At 43.4% G+C, this 27,056-nt stretch overlaps 1 protein-coding gene across 6 annotated transcripts in view; it reads left to right on the top strand.

Annotated features, from left to right (window-relative positions):
• Nucleotides 1-27,056, top strand: part of Fech (ferrochelatase) — a 54,689-nt gene that overhangs the window by 11,027 nt on the left and 16,606 nt on the right. For 4 of the 6 annotated variants that reach the window (XM_060377170.1, XM_060377173.1, XM_060377172.1 and 1 more), the window contains 6 exons: nt 1,954-2,102; nt 5,556-5,690; nt 8,504-8,610; nt 12,258-12,356; nt 13,986-14,093; nt 14,527-14,691. In XM_060377170.1, the coding sequence (XP_060233153.1) occupies nt 1,954-2,102; nt 5,556-5,690; nt 8,504-8,610; nt 12,258-12,356; nt 13,986-14,093; nt 14,527-14,691 (763 nt within the window). Of the gene's footprint in view, nt 1-1,953; nt 2,103-5,555; nt 5,691-8,503; nt 8,611-12,257; nt 12,357-13,985; nt 14,094-14,526; nt 14,692-17,399; nt 17,460-17,890; nt 19,585-27,056 lie in introns of those variants that run through there. The other 2 variants (XM_021641801.2, XM_060377174.1) reach the window with 1 other exon arrangement.

The raw sequence follows: 27,056 nt of genomic DNA on the forward strand, positions 1-27,056 counted from the left end.
TTAGAATATAATTCTTGCCAGCTGAGTCTGGTTTTTTTGAGACACAGTTTCTCTGTGTAGTCCTGGCTGTGCTGGACTTACAGGCTGGCCTTGAACTCACAGGGATCTGGGTGCCTCTGCTTCCCAGAGTGCTGGGATCACCACCATGGCTGGCAAAATGTGTACCACCATGCCTGCAAAATGTTTATTTTTGAGTGATTGATGTTGTCCTTTTGTTTTGTTGTGTTTTGTTTCTGTTTGTTGATGTGCTCTGATGCTGGTGAGCTGACTTGGTATCTAGGGAGGCTGAGCGGGTGGCGTTAATGTCCTTGCCTAGTCCTTCCAAACCATGCCAACCATAGTGCCACAGTTATCTCTGCCTTGGGTTAAATAGAACAAATCCCTGTTACACAGTGTTCTGCAGGCACTTTCAGAGTAAGGAGGCATGATCTTTGGTATGATTAACCTCAGCCTTAGCACAGAGTGTACCCAGAAATTCAGAGAAAGAAATGCATTTCTCTGTGCTATTTTATTTTAAGCAGGGTAGTAGTGACGCACACCTTTAAACCCAGCAGGCAGATCTCTTTGAGTTTGAAGCTAGCCTGGTCTACAGAGCAAGTTCCAGGACAGCCAAAGCTACACAGAGAAACCCTGTCTCAAAAGGAAAAAAAAAAAAAAAAGATTTATGTGTATGTGTGCATGTGTGGATACAAGTGCTGAGGACTCTAGAAGAGTATGTCAGACCCCTTGAATTGGAAGTTGCAGGTGATTGTGAGCTGGCAAATATGGGTGCTGGGAAAAGAACTCAAATCCTGTGCTTTCCAGTCCAATAGTAAGGTTCTGATGCCCAAAACATTCGGAATTTAATCCCTGAGGTCTCTGTCTGATACTACTATGCTTTCTAATCTCGTCACTCCAGTTCTGTCACTGTTGAGAGATTTTTTTTTGCAATATATAATAGCAGTGGTAGCTGTTTCAGAGAAAGAAATAAAGAGCCACTTAACTATTTTCTAGAGAACTTTCTTAAGAATATACCTAATATTTATACAATATTTATATATACACAATACTTACGTCAGGAACTCCTGTTTGAAACTTAAGCTTTACGTTGCTCCACCAGAACTGGGTTCATCACCCCCAAAGGGCAGTCTTCTTTTACATTTTATTTATTTAGTGTATGTGTGGGTGTGTACACGGCATGGAGGGACCCACGTGGAAGGAGAGAACCAACTCAGCTCCTGCAAACTGTCCTTTGGCCACCACGTTTGTAGCAGAGTGCATGCACACATGCGCGCGCGCGCGCGCACACACACACACACACACACACACACACACACACACGCACACACACACACACACACACAGTGAATAGTAAATGTAACAATAACGTCTTTTAAAAGAGACCCGTGTGCTCGCTTCGGCAGCACATATACTAAAAGAGACCCATGTAAGTTAGGCTTGGTGATGCAAGAGGCTGAGGAAATAGCCCCGAAGGCCAGCCTAAGCAGCACTGTGAGTTCAAGGGCAGTCAAAGTAACACGGTGAGACTCTTATCTCCAAATTAAAAACAAATGGGGCCAGTCCAGGGCTTCAGCTCAGTGGTGCGGTCCTTGCCCAGCATGTATGAAGTCCCAGACTCAGGCTTCAGCATCACCAAACCAAACGCTCCAACAAAACCAGCATATGCCTCCTGTGCTTTCTCTCTGGGTTCTTGCTGGGTGCTGGGCCAGCATGTAGGATGATAGCTAGCGGCATGCAGGTCAGGGGCACAAAGGTGTCCAGAGGGTGCGGGATGGAGCACTGCTGGGGTACAGAGGCGAACTCTCACATCCATGCTGAACCGTCAGGACCGTGCAGCAGGATTCCCAATTCCTGCAGATGAACTTTTACTCATCTCTTTCTTGTTGAGGTGAAATGCTTTTCATATTGCTAAGGTGAAATAAAACCCACTCGTTTACCTGTCCAATGACTTAGCAAGCTGGCACCATTCATCGCCAAACGCCGAACCCCCAAAATTCAAGAGCAGTATCGCAGGATCGGAGGTGGATCCCCCATCAAGATGTGGACTTGCAAGCAAGGAGAAGGCATGGTGAAGCTGCTGGATGAGCTGTCCCCTGACACAGGTGTGCTCTTCTCATTAATACGGCGCTGGGTTTGACAAAGTAGAAATTCAGAGTCAGGCACAGGGGTGCACTCCTGTAATCAGCACTCAGGAGGCAGAGGCGGGAAGATTCTCTGTACCAGCAACATGTATGTGTGCCATTATGTGTACATATGAGTGTGTTATTCATTGCATGCATGCATGTTTGCAACTGTGGGAGCACATGTGTGTGGAGTGCATATTTGTGTGTGTGTGTGTGTGTATTTGTGTGGAGGTCCAAAGTTAATATGTTTGGTGTTTTCCTCCATTGGTCCCCACTTTATAGGCCCAAAGTTAATATGTTTGATGTTTTCCTCCATTGGTCCCCACTTTATAGGCCCAAAGTTAATATGTTTGGTCTTTTCCTCCATTGGTCCCCACTTTATAGGCCCAAAGTTAATATGTTTGGTGTTTTCCTCCATTGGTCCCCACTTTATAGGCCCAAAGTTAATATGTTTGGTGTTTTCCTCCATTGGTCCCCACTTTATATACTGAGGCAGGGTCCTTAACCCAGAGCTCACCAATCCAGTCAGTGTAAGCTGCCTTGGGCTCTCTTACGTCCTGTGTGCTGGGACTACAGGTAGCCAGCCCAGGCACCTACCTGCTTTTACATGGTTGCTGAGGATCTAACTTGAGTCCTCACTCATGCACTGCAAACACTTTCTCCACTGATCTGTCTCCCTGTCCTGATCCTACCAACTATCGATCTGTGAGTTTCTATAGTACATAACACACGGTCCCTTGACTGCATTCTCAAGGCATTAGCCTCTTACTGTAGAACCGTCTAAAATTACTTCCAGTGTTACAAATAAACAAACTGGAAAGTTGGAACATGTTTCAAAAGGAAGTTTAAAGTTCAGTTGAGCTAGATCGTAAAGAAGCAATGTGCCGTACACAGAAGATGGGTGAGCCTGTTGCTCTGGCCTTCTCTTCAAGTTGCATGGAAATTAGATGAACCTTTACAGAAGCAGCCGGTGGTAACCCAAAGTGTAAGACACTGAGCAGTCTTCAGCCGTGCTTTCAGTAAACAGCACTGCGGCTGTGAGGCAGTGAGTTGCCACATCGGCCTGGCTCTAACTGCACACATCTGGGAACCTGTGAGAACCTCCATGTTGACTGACAGCACATGCAGGGTGAGCTCCGATTGTTGCCTGTTTATCACGGTAGTGAATCTGATGTGCAATTATTTAATGGAAAGAAGAGTTAGAAGGATGCCAGTCTTTTTGGTTTATATGTCACTATAGCACCAGTCCCCAAGAAGAGCCCTTTCATATGTCAGATTTGAGAAAGAAAACAGACAGGAAAGCCAGGAGTGGTGGTGCACACCGTTAATCCTAGCACTTGGGAGCAGAGGCAGCTAGGTCTCTTGTGAGTTCGAGCCCAGCCTGGATTACGTAATGAATTTCAGGTCAGGCAGGACTACATAGAGACAACTTGTCTCAAAAACAAAACAAACAAAGCCCCCCAAACAAACAAACCAGAACAAAAACAAAGCCAGACAGGAATGCATCCTTCCTACTTTTTCATGTTTTCCTCTGGTCTGTGAGAAAGCTGTTGAATGTACAGACTTTCTATGCCTTCATTCTCCCATGTTGGCTGGACAGAGTCGCAGGGCACCTTCCTGCTTACTACCAAATGTCATTTCCCACTTACTTACCAAGATGGTCATTTTATTGGAATGCCATATAGTACAAAGACAGGAATTTAAATGTGGGCAGGTTCTGACATTACTTCTCTTCTGCTTTGTAAGCCATCAAAGAATCACTATACTTATTTCATACTTGAAGTTGTTGGGAAGGTGGTTTTTAATTTAGTGATTAAGCATCTGTTCTCTAGAGATTTACTTTTAAAATATCCAGTACTTATTACGACTTTGGGGCTAAGCTCAGTAGCTTGCCTGACAAATCATTAATTCACTCAGTGTGGCATAAAATTGTCTTTTCTCCTCTGTTTGATCTGTTCATTTGCCTGCATATTTACCTACATTTTTACCCATTGATTCTTATACCTATGTGTCCTTCATCCATTCATCCAACCCCCAGATCTGTGTGTGCACTGAGCATGTGACAGCTACATGCAGAAAGAGCATGAGCAAACTTCATTTACCCTCCATGGAGCCAGCTCAATTGACCACTTTTACTTAGGCAGCAGAGTCCATTCTCTTGGGAGCTACCTTTTGGTTTTCTGGATCTCGGGAGCTCTCCTTGGGCTTTTGGCAAATCACTGTCCATTTGTGTGTTGCTATTCCTGAGGGGACATGAACAAATATCTACTCATCCCAGATAGGAAACAGATGACAGACCAAAATATGGATATCACCAAAGTCTAAGCTGGTGAACCAATGAGTTTTATTGAGGTTATTTATAGGGACATGGGTAAGAGTTACTTACAGGAACAGAAATGTCCCACCAAAAGCCACCATAGCATGGGTGACAACTTAGAAAAGCAGGGAACCTGGAGCTCCCTACACAGCCAGCAGGCATCTCTACAGGCTGGAGAACATTTTTTTGCAGTTGGCCTGAGCCTCTTCCAGTCAGCTCAGCTGGCTTTCCAGTGTTTCTTCTAGGCATTTCTGCTGCTCCCTCCTTCCTCCAGGCTACAGGGCTTATCTGAGAGTGGTCCTCAGACGTGTTTTTTGTTTTCACTCTTTCTTTTTTTCTGAGTCACGCTTTCACTCTATATTCTGTTCTGGCCTTCCATGTGCTGTCCATCAGGCTGGCTTCAGTCTCAGTTTTCCTGCCTGAGGCCCTTGTGTACTGTGATCAGAGGCATTTTCTATAGTGCCCACCCTTGTTTGCTTGTTTATTTTAGTTTTGTTTTGAGATGTGCTCAGCAATGTATCTTAGGCTGGCCTTGAACTTGCTGTCTAGCTGTAGCTGGCCTTAACTTGGCCGTCTGTTCTTGCTTACCGAGTGTTGGAGGTTGCAGTCTGTTCAGTGAAGACACTACATGTCAAGAATGAATACTAAACTTTAAAAAAAATTGAGGTGGGGTCTCACTATGTAGCTCTGGCTGGCCTGGAACTTGTAAACCAGCCTGGTCTCAAACTCACAGAGATCTGTCTCCTGGCTGGGATTAAAGGCTATGCCACCACTCCTAGCTAGGTCCTAGGTTTTGGGCTTTTCCCCCTCTTTTCTTCAACCACTTTATGTCTGATGGGAACAGAGAATTGAAAATAAAAGCTTGCATTTTAAAGGTGATCACGTTAACAAAAGGTAAGTGGGTAGAACTGTTGATCTCAGAGGATAACCAAGTGTCCCCGTGCCTGCTACATGATGGACAAGATGTCAGGAGGATCCTAACTTGCTCACCATATCAGCATTGTAGAAAATTAGGTTAGTCATTCATTGTTCTGGCCATTACACTATGTTTGGTGACTCTAAGGAATCTATATAAAGATTAATGCCGTCTCCTTTCCACTTGTGCTTCCTAATAGCGCCTCACAAATACTATATTGGATTCCGGTATGTCCATCCTTTGACGGAAGAAGCAATTGAAGAGATGGAGAGAGATGGACTAGAGAGGGCCATTGCTTTCACACAGTATCCACAGTATAGCTGCTCCACCACAGGTAAGGACATCTTGAAGGTGGCTATTGCCCTGGCAGATTTAGCCCAGGACTCTCAGTGCTAAAGGAATTTGCAATTTGAATGGCAAATCTGCCCTGTCTTCTCTACACCAAAGAGTTCAGGTCACTCACTTTGAAACCACATGTGTTGTGCACTTTTAGAGTCATTGGCCAATCAGCTAAGAATTACAAATGGTGGGTGGAGGGTGGTGGCTGGACTTGATCTCTGTGTAGCTTTGCCTGTCCTGGACTGACTTTATAGACCCGTCTGGCCTCGAACTCAGAGAGATCCAGCTGCCTCTGCCTCCCAGAGTGCTGGGATTACAGGCGTGCAGCACTGTTCCCAGCTTACCCTGAAATTCTTCTTAAGCGAGTAAAGTGATGTCTTGTTTCCATTTTGAAAACAGAAGTAGCATGTGATATGAGGAGCACTGCTATTTTTATTTTTGTGTCTATCTTTTCTTCAGTTATGGGATTATTACTGGTTCACTTAAAATCCATCTTGGCCAGGCCTGGTGGTTCACACCTCTAATCCTAGGCAGAGGCATGCTGATCTTTATGAGTTTGGGGCCAGCCTGATCCACATAGTGAGTTCCAGGCCAGCAGAGGTAAGACCTTACCTCAAAAACAAACAAACAAAATCAATAACAAACAAAACAGCAACCAAAACCCAATGTGAGGGCTCAAGTTAACATTTTACAAACTTTTCTGTGTTCTTGGTTTTGGAGTGCCTTACTCCTTACTGTTTTCTGCATGTTTGACTGAAGATGAAAAAGGAGCTTGGAGAGCTATATTTTGTTGCTATTGTTTGTTTGTTTTGCTTTTTTTGAGCCAGGGCTTCACTGTGTAGGCCAGGCTGGCCTCAAACTCACAGAGCTCTGCTTGCCTCCACCTTCTGAATGCTGAGATCAAAGGTGTGTACCACCACTCCTAACTATTCTAATTATGGGTAAAGCTTATGTTGTTACCCATAAATATATTTGCATTCTCTCAAGGATTTAGGTCAGCACATCTGTAGTCCCAGTTTATCTTTGGCTTTTAATGTTATTATATCTATAAGGAGAAACAAAAGGCTACGGAGGAAACATTCCAAGTGTTGTGTGCCTTAAATACTGAAGCACACAGGTGTGTGTGTGCGTGCGCGTGTGTGTAAAGAGAGAGCACCTGTTAAAATGCCCAGTCTTTCACATACACCCAGAATTTTGAATTGTGATTTACTTTGGAAATCTACAGTTTTCTGTATTTATCTCCAATAAGATATATTATCAGAGAATGAGTCAGATCTTAGAATTTTCAAGGCCTATTTTTATCTTGGTTTGTAAAATGTCCGTCAACATACAGATGTCTGCTCTCAAAAGGTAAGTCAAAGTTGTTATCTGTGTGGCAACAGATGCATGCTTTCCTGCACAGATGGTTCTTTCTGTGTGGCCAGAGCTCAGAGCCCACATGGCTTGCCCATGGGGCTTTTCTGTAGTGCATCTCATGTGTAAGAACCAAGTGGCTGTACTTCTGAGCTATGAATGTTTTAGGAAACACATTTCTTCTCTGAGGCCAATAGTCTCCTTTTGTTACTTTGTCTTTTAAACAGGCAGCGTATGTTCTGTGTATTTCTCATAGCATCTTTCTCTCTCATATCTCCCTCTTCTTAATGACTTCTGGTTATATAGTGACTGTTATCCAGTGACACGAGGGCTCTAACGTGGCTCCCATAAGCCTGTTTGTACACCAGAAAATGATGGTCACGTGCGCAGTGAGGCCTGCTGTGTGAATATGGTGGGATATTTTGATTTCTATTGGAGATTATTTTTGACTCCCAAGTTTGGATTTTCTTATGTCACTGTATTCAGCTTATTGAAATTGAATCCATTGATTTTTTTAAAAAATATAAACAATTTGTGTTGAGCCACGGCTCTGTCCTGAGTAAGCTTTTTAAACTGGCGACTTAACTATGATTTCTATGGCAAGAATTCTATGGCTATGAGAACACACAGACATGCTGGAACTTGGTCGTGTAAGACTGTCAGGATTGGCTTCCTAGCTTCAGGGTTTGACCCCAGTGTCAGCTTCCCTGAGCCAGGGAATGGCTGGGGCTTTGTACTGCCAGCTCACTTCTGGACTTTGGGTTGTCATCATATTCACCTTTCCCTTAGGAACACAACGTTTGCGGTGTTTGTTTACTTTACTCCAGAGAATGATACATTGGTAAAAGCTGATTAAATCCAGGGCTTTTAGACCCCTCAATAGGCTGTTTATTTAACTTGTAATATTGAGTAGAAATAGCCAAAACGCTCTAGATAAAGAATTATGCATATTCTAACACAAAAATTTTGCAAAATAAAACAGCTATGAAGGAAAATACCAGAAAACAGCTATACTGGAATTAAACCGTGCGGAATTAGCATGCTGGGATAACAGCCCACTTCTGTCTTTCTTTCTCACCCCCCACACTGCCTGTAATGAGGCTGATTCTGGTCACAATGGGAACGCTTTTCTTCACATGCACTCAATTTTAAGACTTGGTCCTTGCAAGTTCACAATAGCTTGTGTTTCATGAACTCGCAGCCCTCACACCTCTCAGTAGAAATGGCCTCAATAATCTTTGAAGGTCTGTTGAGATTGATTGCTCTTTAGTGATCTTCATTTGCAGGGTAGTTAAATCTATATGCATTTTAGAGTACTGAAAAGATTGTAATTAGACTGGGTTTCCATATAGATGCAGCTGCCTACTTTGAACTCACAATTATTGCCTTTACTAGTCTGTGTTGTATTTTCACCACAGTCAAGTGTGTCTACTAAATGGTTCCCTTGTATTTTAGGCAGCAGCTTAAATGCCATTTACAGATATTATAACGAGGTGGGCCGGAAGCCCACCATGAAGTGGAGCACAATTGACAGGTGGCCCACGCATCCCCTCCTCATCCAGGTGTGTATGCCGGCAGGCAGCCTCCGTCCTCACAGCAGCCGGGCGAATCTGCTCTTCTCTGCTTGAGTCTCACTGAGCTTGTGTTCTCTTGCTTAAATTGCATGCTTAAAAGCCACACCATTAGACTTTCCACTTATCATGAAAAGTGGCAAGGTTAAAATGGTCAGACGCTTCTCTTCCTTCACATTATACTTTCTTGGATCATAGTTAGATTTTGAGTTTTGTAGTTTTCAGTGACGAGAAGAACATTAAAGATCATATCACTACATAGCACTTCCACTAAGTTTTATGCCTATATTGAATGACCAACAAATGAGTTAAATCTTACATTTTCTAATTTTTAAAAAACATCAAAGAATTTAAAAAGTGAAGATAGTATATAAATACATGTCCAGAGACATAAACAACATTACAATGGGGATGTCTCATAGATAAAAAGAAAATTCTAATTTTTTTGTCATATCCTGTCAATAGGTACTTTATTTTAGAAGAATCATTAAACTTAAATTTCTAAAACCACCAGCTTTGTATTGGTATTATCTTGTATTTTTAAAAAACCATGAGAGTGAAGATTTAAAAAAAAAAAGTCCTGAGTCATTCAGAAGTCATTCATTTTGGGTCTCTAGAAGTTTCTGCTTTTGAGTTATTTTAAGTTTAGAAGTATGAAGTGGTTTGGACTATTGTTTGATTTATTTTATATTCTTTGATCATTCTGTGATCTCTGGCAAAATAGCTGAAAAGATTAGCAGCACTTAAAACTTTTGACCACTAGATGGTGCTAGACGACATTAAAATCGGGCTGCCTTTCCCCAGAGCAGTGTCCTGTGGGCAGGGAAAGGGTTAACACTTGTGTTGGAGTAAAAGAGGTCCCCTTGGGATGGGTGTCGCTGTGCTGTGCTCCTGTCCTGCCTCCGTCCTTCTCTTGGGTCCAGCCAGGGGTAGCTGGAGCACCTAAGGCCGGACTGCTGCTATTGAAGGCTGTGGCTGGGGAGGAAGGCCATTTCAGGTCTGAGCTGACATGTGGCTCAGGGAGGAAGGATCTGCAGAGCATCTGCCTGCCCTGATCGAGGGAGTAATTAGATTTGCATTAAAATTCAGCCCTTTGAAAAGGGGGGAAGCAGAAAGATGGAAAGGTCTCTTAACTGAGGAAGTCTCTGTTCATAAAATGAAAGGGAATTTTAGAGGCATTTATCTGCCCTCCTGGATGGTGTGATTGAAGGCTCTGAGAGGCCTTGCTGCTTTCATTTTGCACAGGGGCTGTGCACAGAAAATCCTGCAGATGGGTCTTAGGTGATTTAAGTAGCACTTGTATTTGCCCATGCTGCTTGAGTTTTGAAGATGGCTTAGTGACTCTTGCAAGCCCTAAGGAATTGTGTTCTTACTTGCAATTTTACAAGCTGAAGAAAGGAAAGGAAAGGAAAAAAAGGAAAGGAAAGGAAAGGAAAAGAAAGGAAAGGAAAGGAAAGGAAAGGAAAGGAAAGGAAAGGAAAGGAAAGGAAAGGAAAGGAAGGGAAAGGGGGCAACTCCCTAAAACTCTAACCTAAACTCAACTAAAAATATGTCCTTAAATCCACATTTCTGCATGTTATCAGTGCTAGTTACTTAAATAGTCACCTTATTACCATCTCTCCAATTCTGCTGTTTACCTAGCTGTTAGAGTGCTTGCAGTGAGCGTATGTTCCAGGCACCTACATAAACTTTACAGTGGCTCCTTTATGTAGGATGCTCTGTAGTCTTGTGTCCTAACCATTATGAACAGTTTAAAAGTGTAGCTTTTGTTTGTATCAACTATTACCACACAATATGGAGAAGGGGGAGGAACAGGAGAGGGAGGAACAAACATCTAGATAACTTTTCTAAGCACCGTTTTCTTCATTAGGGTCTTTACTTACCAAAATTTATGAGTTCTGAAAGGATAAGAATCTTGGTATTCTTAGGGAATAGTTTGGAATTACAGTATTGACCGAACCCTGATGTGTATCAAAACTACATCAGCTGTGAGTCTCTATGATTCTGTTAAGTTGTTCTTTAAATTTTAGTTGGAAATTATTTCTGACACACAAAATAGATACGAGATTAATAGTTAAAAGGATACTGTGACTGCAGGCTTGGCTCGTTAGTTGAGAGCACACACCACTACTCCAATTCAGTTCCCAGCAACCACTGCGGGTGGCTCACAACTGCTGTAGCTATAGCTCCAGGGGATCCATACTCTCTTCTGGACTCTGTGGGCACCTTCACCCACATGCACATCACCCTCTCCCCCCACACATACAAATATACGTCATTAAAAGTAGAATCAGGACTGCAGAGATGGCTCAGTGGTTTAGAGCACTGGCTCTCTTGCAGAAGACTCAGCGTTTATTTCCAGCATCCACATGGCAGCTCACAGCCATTAGTCACTCTGGTCCCAGGGGACTAAGCCTCCTCTGGCTCCTGTGTGCACTGAGTATGCATGTGGTGGACAGACATACGTGCAGACACAACACCCACCCACACAAATGCATATCTTAAAAAGTGGGGTAATGAACTCTCACCTATTCTTGACCTATATTCATGTGTTGACATATCATTTTCATGTTCTCTGTATGTGTATATATGTGTATAGCCTAAAATATATATATTTTTTCTGAATTACTCGAGGGCAGACACAAACACATGCAGGCACACACACGCGCACGCACACATGCCCATCCCTACCTTAAGAGCAGGGTTGTCCTCTAAACGTAACTACAATACAGAATTCCACAGCAGTTTATTTTAACACTGATATTCACCTTTTGTCTAATTTCCAGTCACATTCCAGTTTTATCATTTGACCTGCTTCTGTCCTTTGCTACATTTTCCTTATAAGCCAAGTGGCAAGGAATGGTTCAAGCATAAGATGAAAGAAAGTCCCTTCAGATCTGAGGTTTCAGCACCTACCCATGAGAATCAGCAAGTGCCAACTAGAAGTGAGAGGGAGCCGGTCTGGTAGACAGAGGCTCGAAGGCAGCAGGGCCTGGATTCTAGTCTGCATTCACACATATGGCTCTTCAGCCCTCAAGTCCACCACAGATTTTCCCCTCTGTGTGTTTAGTGGGGGTTGCACAGCCCATCATTTGTCATCATGAAGCTTGTGAGGAAGATTGCTTTGGTGCGGATCCCGGACTCATAAGAAAGATGTCATAAAAATAGAAGTGTATTTTGTTATTTCTCTCCTATTTCTAGCTAATGTATTTTAATGTGATGGCCTGAAAGCCAAAGTAAGGAAGATTTAGAAAGACCCTGTAAGCTGTTTTCCTGCTAACAGAGCAAATGTGAGGTCTTAAAACAACTTCTCCTTCCCATCTGTGTTTCCTTTCCATCTGGAAGTGTGCCCTGCTCTTCCCGAGGGGAAGCAGCTCCTCCGCCTTCATTTGTAGAGAGCCATTAGTGAGCGTTAGAAGTTTCCCATCAAATTCCCTAGGCCCCCGAAACCATTGCAAGCCATTTTGAAGCTGAACCAGAGCAAAGAGACTATACTGTGCGTTTTTTTTTTTTAAGAGGGTTCCAGATTTTGAAGATTCTGCTAAGATTTTTGGTATTGCTCTCATTTCTCAGACACTCCCTTTTCCTGTTTTCTCTCTTCTCACCATCCTCTCCCCCCATTCTTGGGGTTCCCACAGTGCTTTGCAGACCACATTCTGAAAGAACTGGACAATTTTCCACGGGAGAAGAGAAGCGAGGTGGTCATTCTGTTTTCCGCCCACTCCCTGCCAATGTCTGTAAGTAAGAACATTTTGTTAGGTGGCCTAATGGTAGGACACTGGGTTGTTTTACTCTCTAAATGTGTAAAATGGATCTGGTTCGATTCTGCCCTCAGCTCAGTGTGAGAATGAATTTTAAACTCTCAGCCCTAGCTTGCTCATAGACTCACTTTCTGAAACCTCCCAGCAATTAATTTATTGCACAATATTACAAATAGATCTCTTATTAATAGCCTTCTTTTAAATGACGACTGGAAAAGTCATTCAGATATTAGGATTTCTAGCAAGTGTATCAGCTAAAAGACGCCTGTGTTTGCGTGCTGTTGGAAGGAGTGTGGTGTGCAGTTTCCACACACGGACATGTGCAGCCAGCTTTATTCACACTAAGCCCCAGTTCTGTCTTGGAGACTTAGCAGAAGCTCCTGCATTCTAGGAAGCCAATATGGCTTCTCATTTCTAAAACTGGGACCACAGTTTAGCCAGAGAATATATAGCATCCAGCTTGTGATCCTTAGATTATCATCTTATACTAGCTTGTTCATTAAAATGTCATATTCTGTGCCACGAAACCTGAAAATATTGTGCTAGTGTGATGTGATATTTGAAAGGTCTATCCAGAACTAGCATTCTGTCCGTTTTAAAACCACTGTTTTCCTAGTCATAGAGGTGGAAGATTACACTTCTCTAGGTGTGGTCGCTCTGAAACACATGATTAATGGAACCAACCATCCTTAGGTGGAGGGTACCATGGGCTGCCCTTGATGGTCACCAGAGGCAAGCCCTGTGCAGCTCACCTGGAAGATGCAGCCATTGGTAGCAGATGGCCTTAGAGATAAAGCCTTCTCCTGAGAGCCTGCCTCTTGCATTTCAGTGGGATCATGTCTCCTTTGTAGTGTCATGCAAGTCCTTTTCAAGGGTCCATTCTAGGTGTGATGAGACCTGAGATACCAGAGTGGAGCTCCAGAGAGGGCAGGCAAATATTTACACTGGAGCAACACAGGGTCTACATTATGGTGAATCCTATCAGTAGCAGTCGATGTTATACTGTGCTAAAGGCAACCTTGTATTTCTCTAATAAACACTGTAAAGCACAGTGATGGAGTCAGGGAGTCAATATACCACAAAAGATGAAAACAGTTAAAATAAAAGTGTATGCTGAATGTTTTCAAGGATTTTTAATAGGCTTTCCTGTTGGGAGCACATGCTTCCCTGTTCAGAAATCATTTGTCTGCTGTCAATCGTTGGGGACGGGTAGAAAGAGAATGAGTGTGATGCATAGATCACATTCAGAGGAACTTGTAGTCGGAACCAGGCACTCCTTCCTTCTGCCTCATTGCTTATCAGCTCAGCTCTTCTGCACTTTGTCTGTCCTGGAGGGAAAGAGAACCATCTCCATGGCAGACTTTGTCCATCTAGTCATAACCAGCATCTTCTTTGGGATCTTGGAACTGACTGGATACTGTGTTCTTTGGCCAGTGAAAGACTGGAACCAAGGAACTTTTCCACCAGTGCTCAGATCCATTGTCACTAGGTCAAAGGACAGCAAGGGAGGGTCTGGCGCACGCTCATCTTGTCACTGTGTAGCCAGCGGGGCTTTGGTACCCTTCACAGTCTTGGTGACGGCATATTGTTTTGTCTCTACTGCAGGTTGTCAACAGAGGGGACCCCTACCCCCAGGAGGTGGGTGCCACTGTCCACAAAGTCATGGAAGAGCTGGGTTACCCCAACCCATACCGACTGGTTTGGCAGTCCAAGGTAGGCACCGTCCATTCATTTTCAGGCCATCGTCTCTTGAGAAAAATCTCTTTTAATCACTTATTTATAAATGGGTATTTGGGCTCTTCCATGCCAGCAAGCTGTTCTGTAAGTCGGCTGCTCACCCTGGGCAGAGAATTCTGCAAAGAGCAAGTAGATAGAAGGGAAATTGCACAACTGGTAGAGTTCCATCAGTTAATATCTGGCTCTTAGCTTTAGTGGAAGAAACTATTTTACCTGTGTCATTGGGCCAGCCTCTAGGATTCAAGCTTCAGAGTGAAAATACTCAAATCCATTCAAGGGGGTGTAAGAATGGCTCCCCCTGGATGGGCAGATTGTGTGCTCCGAGTGTGTGTTGGAAGTATGGTGATCATATGCTCCTGACACGTCAGGAGAAATGTTTTGTCTTCACATTGGTCCTCCTTTCTCATAGGTCGGCCCAGTACCCTGGTTGGGTCCTCAAACAGATGAGGCTATCAAAGGGCTTTGTGAGCGGGGGAGGAAGAATATCCTCTTGGTTCCAATAGCATTTACCAGTGATCACATTGAGACGCTTTATGAACTGGATATTGAATATTCTCAAGTGTTAGCCAAGAAGGTAAGTAAGCTCACTTGGCTTCTTAGTCACATCATGATTTGTTTTAAAAGAAAATTTTTTTTTCTACAAGTATCAAACTTACCATTGAAAAAAATTACTGTTTATGAGGCTGAGTGTGGTGGCACACTTCTTTGCTCTCGTCACTGGGAGACAGAGACAGGCAGATCTCTGTGAGTTCAAGGCCAGCCTGGTCTACTTAGTGAGTTTCAGGCTAGCCAGGGCTACATAGAGAGACCCTGTCTCAGAAAAACAAACAGAACAAGGAGAAAGAGCAGAGGAAAGAAGAGGAGAGAGAGAAAGTGAGAAGAAAACTATTGGTGTGTTTTATGTAGTGTCCTCATAGTTTTGAATAATACTTCATAAATTAATTCTACATCAGCAGTAGAAGAAGATATTTACTCCTTTTAAACCATGTTACCAAATATCACTGAAACCAGTACTTTCACACAGTTACTGTCCTGTGTGAAAAGGAGTTGTATGTCTGACCGATTCTGAGAGGGAATGTTTATCAGTCTATAATCCATTCCCTGCACTTAATGCAGTAGTGGCTCTTGGGCTGTCACACTGTTTCTGGTTGGGTGTGGGGCATGAGTGTCTGACATTTCAGAGAGGAGCATAGAATAAACACAGAGGCAGTGTGTGTGTGTTGTAATTTCGTTGACCTCTCTTATGCACTCACTTAATTAGCTGTTTGCTAGCAAGTTGTGATCAATCTGACTATTGAAATAACAAATACCACTGTTGGCATAAGATGGATGTGACTTGTCACTCAGGGTAGAGAAAAACTGTTGCTTCCCTGTTTGTAGCCTCTGCAGGATAGCCTGAAGCTTCACCCACTTATTGCTGTGTTTCTGGGGAAAGTTTGGAAGCACAGGGAAGCCCTTTTGTCTCTCTAATCTTAGATGGGAACTCATGGCTTTCCCATAGGTAACCTATGGAAATCTGGCTCCACAGAACACTGTACCCTTTTTGGGACGGGGTATTGATGAGGGTGAGTAGGGGCAGAGCTGGAACCAGTGGTCAGCTCCTGTCATTTGTGTGTCGAAGCCAGTTATCAGTCAAACTCTGCTGAATTAAGGAGAGCCTGTGTTCCCTGATCACTAATTTATGAGCGAGTTGTAGTCGGCAAAGGCAAGGTTTCCTTGTTGCCCATGGGTTTTATTTATCGATGTCTCTGTATCCCTATGACTTTGCCGAACTTTAAGCTTGCTAGAAAGATTTCAGTAATAATAAGACTTAATTTTGTATAGGGTGTTTGAAAATAAATTTTTTGTTTATGTTGAATGATAGTTCCCATTCATTTGTATTACAATCAGAGGGTATTAGTTAGTAACCAAGAGGATTATTAGTGGTTAATAAATTATTCCCTGTAAGGAATTAAAAAAAACACATTAAGCTATCATTATTTTATATGAAAATATACTAACTTTCAATTTTTTAATTTTTTTTTCCAAAATAGAAAGGACTGGTTTTTGCCTCCTGCTGGTAAAACCAATAAAATTTTCAGATGGTACCAAGAAAGTACCCTGTCAAGAGTGGAGTACATACTCATTCTCTGATGCTCAGAGAGCACAGCTGCTAACGCTTTCATAAAAACACCTTCCCTTTTCCTGAGTGTGCATATTTTCATAAAAATAGGCTTCTCTGCATGTAACAAAATGATATTTTTTCCACACTTTTTGTAATCCACCTTTTCTTAAATACGCATTTTGGATATAAACGAGTAAATATAATTAAATGCCTAGAGCTGTTTTTAGCAAGTCCTTGTTTAATAGTCATCTGAGGATTTTTCTTTTTTGCTGACTGAACATAAATACTTCCACTTTCCCAATAATGTTCTGTGGACAGATTCATCTATTCCATCTTCCTTTCCTGCCCCGCCCCCTGCTGATTACTAACACTGCTTATTCTGCTGCCATGGGTGGGTTGTGATTTTTTTTTTTTTTTTTTTTTAAGTAGACCCTCCTCTGTGTTGAGGTCTAGGTGTTTGCTGAACATCAGTGCTTCCCATGTGGGCTCCTCCTGTAAATGTCAGTCTAAAGAGAAAGCATCTGACTATGGCTCAGCATGGATGGGAAAGAGAAGATCCCAGCTTTGGAATAAATCATAGGTAGTTCTCCATTATCTGAGAATAATTAACTAGGTATTTTTTAGCAGGGAAAAGAATGGTACTAAACAATACTCAGTTTTTTCTTAGATTTTTTTCTCTGTAAGAGTTTATTTTAAAACCCAATTTTACATTAGATCCAATTTAGAACCAGTAAGTTTTAGAGTCCGTAAATTAACTTCCTTCATTTTGGCACTTACTTGGGATCAAAGCGAGTAGGAGATTTTACTTAATTACAGCAAGAGAGGGCCTGCAAGGTGCGCCTGAGAGAGAGTGAGGGGAGTGCTGCGTGGGCTTGAGTCGCTCTTGAGATTTCCATCCCGCATGGTTGGGAAGCACATCCCTGTGGGAAGGGCAGGGTGGGGGCTCACACAGAAACAGAAGGGCAGTTTCTAGTCAGCCTGGCCATCCACCCCATGACCCTCATTCATGAGCAGGCTGCGACCATTCAAGGTCAGGCTGAGTAGTGTGTGTGTGTGTATGTATGTATATATTTTTTTCTGTGTTTATTCTTTTGTAGCACTCAGTGTCTTAAAAAAAGAAAGGAAGGAAAGGAAAATAAAATGTGTCTGTGTTTTCTTCCCATTCTCATTTGATTCAGTGTGGAGCTGAAAACATCCGAAGAGCGGAGTCTCTTAATGGAAATCCATTGTTCTCTAAGGTACCGCAGTGTTACAACCATTTTAGTAGAACACAGCGCAGCGCAGTCCTCTGAGAAACTCCTGCAGAATATTGGTTTTCTCACATATTAGTACATTTGGAGTTCCAATTAATTACAAAACTAAGAGTGAATTCCTTCCCTGCTCCTCCTTTCTCCTTTAGGTAGCCCCAGTCTCCTTATTTTGCCCACCCACAGCTGCCTAATTTCAAGTGTGCCTCTTAGTGAACAGGTGCAGTGGGTGGGGTGAGAGGGTCTGTTTCCTAAAGCCTCCGTTCTGCCTTTGCCTAAGCTGATGGAAGGGGCAGTGCTTTACAGCTCTGGTCAGCTCAGTTTAGAAGAAACCCCACCCAGGGCAGTTCTCCCCAGGACGCGCGGAGGGACCCCGTAGGCCCAGCAGGCTTCCTCAGATGGCTGTGTCCTCTGTCTTGCAGGCGTTGGCTGACTTGGTGCACTCACACATCCAGTCAGACAAGCAGTGCTCCACGCAGTTGCCCCTGAGCTGTCCGCTCTGTGTAAATCCTGTCTGCAGGGAGACTAAATCCTTCTTCACCAGCCAACAGCTGTGACCCTGTCTGAGGACCCGTGGGACTTGCAGATGTACAACCTCCAGACACCTCTGATGGGAACGGAAGCCACATTTGTCTGTGCACAGCCATAGGCACAGACTATGCTTTCTTTTATGCCTTCATTTTATTTTATTTCTTGCTTCCCTATGTAGTTCATGCTGGCCTCCAGTGGGCCTCCTGCTCCCATTTCCCGAGCGCTAGCTAGCATCACAGACTTGCAAAACTGTGTTTCTTGGGGAATGGACTCTGAAACTGTTACTGAGATCTCTATTTTCATATACATGTACAGTAAACACTCACAACCCTCTCTGGGATCAGCTTAAGAATGTTGAATGTCTACTGGAGCATCCCAGGAATGAGTTTTAAATTTTCATCTTATGAGACGCACATAGATTCTGCACTTATTACCCAAAACAGCCTCCTAAAATATTGTGGTGAGTGTCTTCTGTGTGCTACCAGTGGTGAGTGAGATTTTACTGTGTCATAGCCATAGCTGTGGCTTAAGTGAATATAGTGAATTTAATTTGTAAAATAATGGGGCTGAGAGCATAGCTTAGTGATTGTGTGCTTGCCTTGCATTCACGAGGCTCCCAGTTTGACCCCCGGGACTGAGTGCAAATATCGCATCACCTACTCTTTCCCTGAGTCCATGGTACAGGAATGCAGGTGAGTGGGCGTGGTCACCTGTCGTAGCTTCTATTGTCAGTGCAGCCACCATTCTTTGGCAATTGTGGTGTCTGTGGAAGAGTCTCATTCTCCTCCCTGGAAACTGAAACAAGTGCTCATTTCAGGAGTGCTCAGAGATTCCCCAGGCGCATAGCCTAATAAACGTGTGCAAATTCAGTCCTTGCTGCATATGCCTTAGTCTGAGTCCATGGTACCTCAGGGAAGGGAGCTCTGTCTGCTTCCTGTCTCCAAGGACAGTGCCACCAGGAAATGCTACTGATGGATTTGGTCTTATCTCCCTGGGGCCAAGGAGCAGCTTCGTCCTGATCTTAGTTGAGTGCCTCTATTTTCTGCTCACTTGTTTGAAACTTAATTTTATAAAGTTGACTGTGTCTGATAACCTTGAATTTTCTTTGTTAAGTTTTTATTATAAAATAATATAGTCATAGAATAGGACATTTGTAAAACACAGAGAAGAGAAATAACCACTCTAATGTAATAACATTTTATTCCAGTCTTTTCCTGTGGATATTATGTATATGCATATATTCTTTGAGAATTTCAACATATTCTGTCATGGTCACTCTCTTTCCTCTCCCAACTCCTGCCTGCCTGAATTTGTAATGAAAAGTTGTTCTAAAACTGTAAAAATTATGTCAGAGCAGAATCTGATCTTCTGTATTTGGTTTTAAATGGATTTGAAAGTCTTTGGGATCCTGGAAGGATTTGTAATAATCGCTTTCTCTAAAACTTTGTTCTTCAAAAAGAACCTTTCTTTGAGGTTTTTTTTTTTTAAATAAATAAACAGCTCATAAAGCGGAAGTAATTAGGAGGGTGCATAGATAATCTATTCTCAGGATTTACTGGAAATAAACATTATGCTTTAGCCTGTTTGATTTGTGCCATCTCCTGAAACGCATCCAAAATGCCTGAACATGGGGAGTTTGCTTTGTACCCCAGTAAAGAAGCATGCTTTCTGCTCTAGGTGAGAGTTTTCTTCACTGACAGTGGCTTTCAAAATTGAGTAACATCTACTCTTTGTTTCTAAATTGGCTTTATCTTCATTAACAGGCTATTTCTAGAGAAAGATCAAAGGTCTGGATGCTTCAGAATGTCCCTGTGTCCATTTCATCACCTTTTGGGGATTAGGTTTAGTGTGGACTATGAGCGCACCACAGTGCATGGATGTCTTGGGGTTAGTGGCCCCTGTTGGCAGGCAGTTATGCTCACAGCCATTATCCCCTCTTCAGGGAACGTGCTTGTCATCAGTCTTGGCTCTTCAGCAGCTTTTCCGATGAAAACACATTGCTATGGAGATATTGCGGGAAGTGCCAGTTCAGGAGTCCCGAAGCCCCCATTTGCTAAGCAAACTTTGAACGAGTTGTCTGGAACTGCAATTCTGGCACTGAAGTGGGAGCAGACTGTCCTTTGAGAGGCACTTACGGGAGTCACTGCCTCTGGCATCCTCAACTCTTAAAGACCTGATTCCTTCGACTGTTAGCCCTAGATGGGTGAGGGTCACATGCCAGGGTAGCGTTTGGAAGGGCCGAGATCTTTTCAGAACCAATTGAGTTGTTATCCTGTTTGTCAGCTTGGAAGTGCGAGTGTTTGTTTGCTTTTGTAATTAGCAATGAACTGCTGGTTCTGTCTTAAGCTGCTGTGTGCACAGACCTGGATTTTATTTGATCCAGAAGATTGGTGGGTTCTGGGAAGGTTCAGCCCACCGCTGTCATTGCTAGGACCCAGGAGGATGCAAGTCCAGTGGAAGGGGCTCTCCCGCAGACCTGTGTGAGGGATGTCTGCCCCAGAAGTGAACTCTGTTCACTTCAGCCTTATCAGTGGTGAGTTAGAGTTGGCGGTAGAAACCCGTGCGTGTTGATCCGAAGCTTCCTCAAAGAGCACGTGCTTATTCATATAGTCACATGGGCAGAGTTGAATGTTTCTGTAGGAGTCCTCATATTTTCATCATGTCTGGAATTAGTTTGTAGCAGTCACCTATGAAGAAGTGGGTTTTTCCATCTCAAGGTGCCCAGACTAAGCCTGTCAACAACCCTAAGGTAATATTAGAGCTTTCATGTTTTCTACTGATCTTGAAAATAGATACCCAATTCTTCCTCTTGAAGTGGTGGAATAGATCATCTAGAAAAAAGCTGCTGACGTGGCTTCCTCCTCCACGCTGTTCTCGTACTTTGACATTTAATTCAAGAAATCATAGTTTAAGGCACCTGGTGCATACTGTGAGTAGATTTATCCAAACTGTGTTATTACACCACGAGGCAAGGGCGTCAAATGCCCATCCAGGCCATCAGAAAGCCTGCTGGGGTGAAGGTGGCGATGCAGCTCCTGTCTGCTCCCTTGTTGTAGGGAGTGACCATTTATGTGGCTTCGTCTGCAGGGCCAAATATGAAGCTGGTAGCCATTTAAAAAAATGAGCAAGAGTATGTTCTTTGCTCTCGACCATGGATGAGATTCCTGCCTTGGCTTCCACTCAGTAATGCACTATGACCAGGAATTGAAAACCAAATACACCCTCTCTCCAACAGTTGCCTTTTGTTGGGGGTAATTTGTCACAGCAACAGAAATGAGACTAAGACAAGCATGCATCTGTGCACATGGTTGTAGACCTCTCTGGTTTCATCCTAAGATGAGGTCTCTGTCCAAATCCTAAGATAGCCTTAAGCCTAAAGATACCCTCTTTAATGAGGAGACAGAGTTGACACTGCAGCGGTGCCTTTGTTTACAGTCCTTCAGGTTTTCAGTTCTAGTAGCAAGAGGGAGATGCATTCCTCAGAGTAACGCATGTATGAACATGACTTTCACATTTCTAAGTTTATGTCCCAAAAAAGCTTCATCAATAATATTCCTTCCAACTGCATCATCACTGAGATTCTCTGGGCCCAGTCCTGGAGATTTTTTGTGATATCCAAGTTACATTTATTGAAACCAGAGTCACAAGTTTTCTGAGTACATATGCGAAGTGGATTAAAACAGAACTTGATTTGGCTCACTACCAGTTAAAATATCTTCCCTCCATTTATTTATTTGTTTATTCATTCATCCATTCATTCACTTTATATCCTGATTGCAACCCCCTCTTCTCCTTCAAGTCTCCTCCCTCACATTCCCTTCTCCCCAACCCTTCCTTATTCTTTTCCTCAGAGAAGGCGAGGTTGAGGTCCTGATGGCACATTAGATTGCTCAGTTAGGGGAGTGGGCTCCAAAGGCAGGCATCAGAGTCAGAGACAGCCCCCACTCCAGTTCCTGGGAGACCCAGATGAAGACCAAGTTGAGCATCTGCTGTATTTGTGCAGGAGGCCTAGGACCAGTCCATGTATGCTCTGTGGTTTAGTCTCTGTGAGACCTCATGGGCCCAGGTTAGTTGTCTCTAGATGTTTTTGTGGAGTCCTTGACCCCCTCTGGCTCCCTCAGTTCTCCATAGGACTTTCCAAGCTCTGTCTAATGTTTGGCTGTGTGTCTCTGTCTACAAGCACAGCAAAGTAACATTAATAATATCAGGGATTGGTTCTCTGCCATAGGAAGAGTGTCAAGTAGGGCCAGTCTTTGGTTAGCCATTCCCTCAGTCTTTGCTCCATCTTTGACCCGTCACGTCTTGTAAACAGGACAAATTTGGGGTGGAAGTTTTTATGGGTGGGTTGATGTCCTTGTTCCCCCACTGGCAGTCCTGCCTGGCTGTAGAAAGTGGCCACTTCAGGCTTCATATACCCCTCTGCTGGGAGTCTCAGCTAGGGTGGGGACTCCCCTATCCCAGGTCTCTGGCATGTCCCAGAGATGGCCCCCACCTCCAGTTTTCATTCTCTCTGCCAGTCCTCCCTCCTTTGCTCTTCCTACTTCTACTCCCCACTCCTGCTTCCCTTCTCATTCACCCCTTTTCAACTATGTTCATAGCAGCTTTATTCATAATAGCCAGAAACTAGAGACAACCTAGTTGTCCCTCAGCCGAAGAATGTATAAAGAAAATGTACATTTTTGCACAAAGGGAATACTATTTGGCTATTAAAAACAAGGACATCATGAAATTTGCAGAAAAATGGGTGGAACTAGAAAATATGCTAAGTGATGTAACCCAGATCCAGAAAGACTTGCATGGTATATACTCACTCATAAGTGGATAGTAGCCATAAAGTATGGGATAACTATGCTACAACCCACAGACCCAAAGAAGCCAAGGAGGGCCCGGGGAGGATGCTTGAGTCTCACTCAGAAGGGGAAAGAATAGGCATTGGGGGTGGCTGGAGGGAAGGAACTGGGCAGTTAATATCTTTAGTGATGTCCCCAATTACATTGAGGTTTGTCACACCTACTTTGTAGCTCGTGGTTAACTCATACCGTAGCACCTGGGAACTTCTGATGCCTTTGCAAGGTTTCCTCCAACTGCTGGCCTAGCTAGCACTGCCTTAAACTTGTGCTTCTCTTCAGAGTGCGTTTCTTTGGGAAATTAGTGTGCAAAGCTACATGGCGCTGGGCCAAGAGCAGGACATCCTTGAGAAGCCACTTGCTGTGCCTCTTGTACGGAGAGACTCTGGGAGGCACTTGCCTCTTGAGAGCACAGTTGTAACATTTAGGGTCCCCGGAGAGGAAGGAATACTTTTGCTTTTTACATGGAAGCCTTTCTACAGGAAAAAGGTGAAGAAAATAATTGTGTGCTGGGATAATCAGTCTTGTACAATTTTCTTTGATAATACTGCAAGGTTATTTTTAGCTGAGTACCTCCATTTTTCCTACAGCTTAGTCTAGAGTAGGCCACCATGACAGAATCTTGGAAGTACTGTCAGAATTTATTTTTGTGATGTGTGTGTGTGTGTGTGTGTGTGCTGTAGGTGTATGTACATGAGTGCAAATGCCCACAGAGGCCAAAGGTGTTCGATTCCCTGGAGCTATAATTACAGTGTAAGCAGCCTAACATGGGTCTTGAGAATCAAACGTGGGTCCTCCAGAAGGCTAGAACATGCTCCTAACCCCTGAGCCATCCCTGCAGCCCTGGATGTTGGAACTACGAACATCTGTGGTGGAGCAGGGACGATGGCTCAGCTGATGAGCACTTTCTGCTTAAGTGTGAGAACCTGAGCTCAGGTACCCCACATCCAGAGCTGAGTCAGGTCCTGCTGTGTGTGCTGAGAACGCCAGCGCTGGGCATGACACAGAGCCAGGCAAATTCTAGGGGCTCACTGGCTAACTGGTCTAGCTGAATCATGAACCTCTGGTTTCAGCGAGAGACCTTATTTGGAAAAGTAAGGTGGAGGATTGAGGATAGCATTCCATTGCTAACCTCTGGGCCACATGGATGAGTTCATTGGCACAACATGTCTACAACACACACATACAGACACATAGAGAGAGAGAGACAGGGAGAGGAAGAGAGAGAAAGAATATCCTGGAATAAAGCTTGGTCTGAGCCTTTATTAAGAGCCAGTGGGCAGGGGTTTGGCTAGTGTTTCTGTGTCTTGCAACTTCTCACTCTGATGTTCCGTTTCCCAGACATTTGCCCTTCGTGGATTGCTTCTACCTACATATAGCTCAGGCTGTCCCCCTCCATTCTCTTGTGGTCCAGTGTTTACCTTCTTGTCATGTTAAGACATTGGGTCTGGGGATGGAGCCTAACACCGAAAAAAAGAGTACATAAAAGGCTTAAACACATAAGAGGCTTTACTAGATTTCATCCTGAGAATTCATGATATGTCATGTCATGTCATGTTTGTTTGGTTGGGTTTCTTTATTTGGAAGCACGTTCATGTAAGGAATGAAGGCAACTATACATGCTGGCTTGTAGCCGATTGCTGCATTCTCAGTCCGAAGCAGTCATGCTATGACCTACAGTTAAACTATAGTAAAAGAAAAGGTACTGTTCCCATAACTTACTTATTCCACCACCTCATTGTGTTGCTCTTTATCTGGACTTAGGAAAGTGATGGAGAAAATGATAGCACAGTATAAAGTTGGTCTTAGTTCTTCAGTTGTCTCTAGTTTGAAAGGTATTATCCAGATTTTTTTTCCAGCTGGCATTTTGACATATAAATAAGTTATTTTACATTTGCACTACTCATTAATGAGAACAAAAACACCAGCGTTGGGGCTGGAAAGAGATGGCTTAGTGTGTAAGAGCCCTGGCTGCTCTTCCTGATAAATAGGGTTCTATTCCCATCACCCTTGTGGGTAGCTCACAGCTGTTTATAAGTCCAGTCTCAGAGGACCTGAAGCTTTCTAGTCTCCTTGGGCACCAGGCATGCACATAATACACAGACATGCAAGCAAAGCACCATGCACATAAAATAATTTAAAATAATAATAGTAAAAAAAACCAGAACACCAGCCCTTATGTGAGAACTCTACCTGTTGATCAGTTGGCTACAGAAATCTTTTCTGTTGCTCTGTTTCTGAGACAGGGTTTCTCTGTGTGGCCCTGGCTGTCCTGGAACTCACTCTGTAGACTCTGAGGTGGCTGGCCTCAAACTCACAGATATCGTCTCATTCTGTTGCTCTCCCAAACAAAGGAGAATCCTTGAGAACATACAGATTAGTGGTGGTGGTCAGGAGCTAGAGGAGGAAATAAGGCAAGTTGCTTTCAGAAAGCCTCAAGCTGTATCCTTTCTTGTGACAAGAGAACTTAGAGAAGCCTTCCTGTGGCTGCTGACCCAGGGTGGCCCTTTTCAGAGAGACCTGGGTGCTGGTTGTTATGGGCCATTGAGGGGGCCTGAATTCTTTGTACTATGCTATTCAATTTTTGTGTATTTTTATAATTCCTTAGGATTATCAAATGCCTGATCTGCCCACCTCCTGAAAAGGCTGGCTTAAAAATCATCTGAGACAATGGGTGTAAAACCACAGTTTAGACTAGAATGGGCTTCATGGGTACAGTGGATACCATGGGGCTGTTGTCAGGTTCACTGCAGCCTTGAATATTTGAACATATTTCTGGTCATAATTTAAAAATATGTGAGTTTAACTGATATATTTTATACATACTTTAAACTTATAAAATGCATAAATTGTTGTTCTTCTAAAACCTATAGTGCTTACTAAAACCTCCTGGGAATAACTCACTTGTCATTGTATATTATCTTACAATACATTTTTGAGTGGCTGCAGCAATATTACATAAATATGACTCAGCTACTGACAGTGCTTCTTATTCCTGTTTTTCACTCGTTACTAAGCAGTGGTTTGGTAAACATAATTATGGACAAAATCTTTAGGCCTATCCTCAGTGATTTCCAGAGGAAAGCTTGCTGAAGATGAGTTTTATGGATCAAGGGATATACCTGCAGATTGTTTTGGAGAACACTGAGCTGTACAGTGTTTGAAACGTATGTCTGTATATGTGGTATGTCTGTGTATGTATGCATGTGCGTACACAGTAATGGCCCAATTAAAAAGGAGCCCAATGACCTCGTTCATTTGGATAGCAGACTGCTATAGTTTCCAGTGGCAACTATTCTAGAAGGTGGAAATCTCTAGTTTTTAAGAAGAATTACTAAGTGCATGGAATCACGATACTTACTGTAGGTGGAACCCACATTCGGAGTGTCGAGCAGCCTAGAGATCAGGTCTTTTGTCTTGCCCTTTCTGTTCCTTATTGTCACCAACTTTGCTCATTTGTCCTGACAGGCTCCTGGGCAGAGATAAAAAACTCTAATGCTGTCGGTCTTTATTCACCAGTAAATCTGTGGAGATTTGGAATGAGGAGAGAAATTGGAAATTCAGGTTGGAAAATTTGGGGGGGATTGTGTGTTGAGTTCACTTACCCTTTACAGATCTGCAGGTCCCCAAGCATTGCCTGTGTGTGTCCCTAATGCCCTCCTGCCCCCATGGGGATGTGAGGCGTCCATCACAGCCAGGCATGCCTTGGCTCAGGTAACCACCCTATTAACGCAATTGTCCCTTTACAGAAGGTCAGCAGGGAACATGTTCCTTCCTGTTTGTGCCCTCCTGAAGGTTTTCATGTCCATGCTAACCCACAGCGGGCCTGGGCCAAGGCCAAGATGCCCATCAATATTTTAAAGCAGTGGTGTTATAAAATTTATGGAAGACGCACAAAGGACAATTCCCTGAAGTGATGAGCCCGCTGAGAAGGGATATTGGCTAAAAGGAGATTTCCCACTTTGAAACAGTGTGAGATCAAGTGCCATGCTGAAGAGGCCCTTTATATGCACGGGGCTCAGAGCTTGGTGTAGAGTCTGACCTGGTTTCCAATCCCACCTACAACTGTTAATTTATTTGGTTATCTATTAACAGTCTCCTGGCAGCTTACTTTTATGTTTAAAATTAAGTGCTTGATTGATTCTTTTCTAGAACCGTGATGGGCTGTTGTTCTATACTTAAGCCAATCCATTAGTGGGCTCTCTCATTA

This window comes from Meriones unguiculatus, chromosome 2 (assembly GCF_030254825.1).
Source record: "Meriones unguiculatus strain TT.TT164.6M chromosome 2, Bangor_MerUng_6.1, whole genome shotgun sequence".
NCBI classification, from domain to species: domain Eukaryota; kingdom Metazoa; phylum Chordata; class Mammalia; order Rodentia; family Muridae; genus Meriones; species Meriones unguiculatus.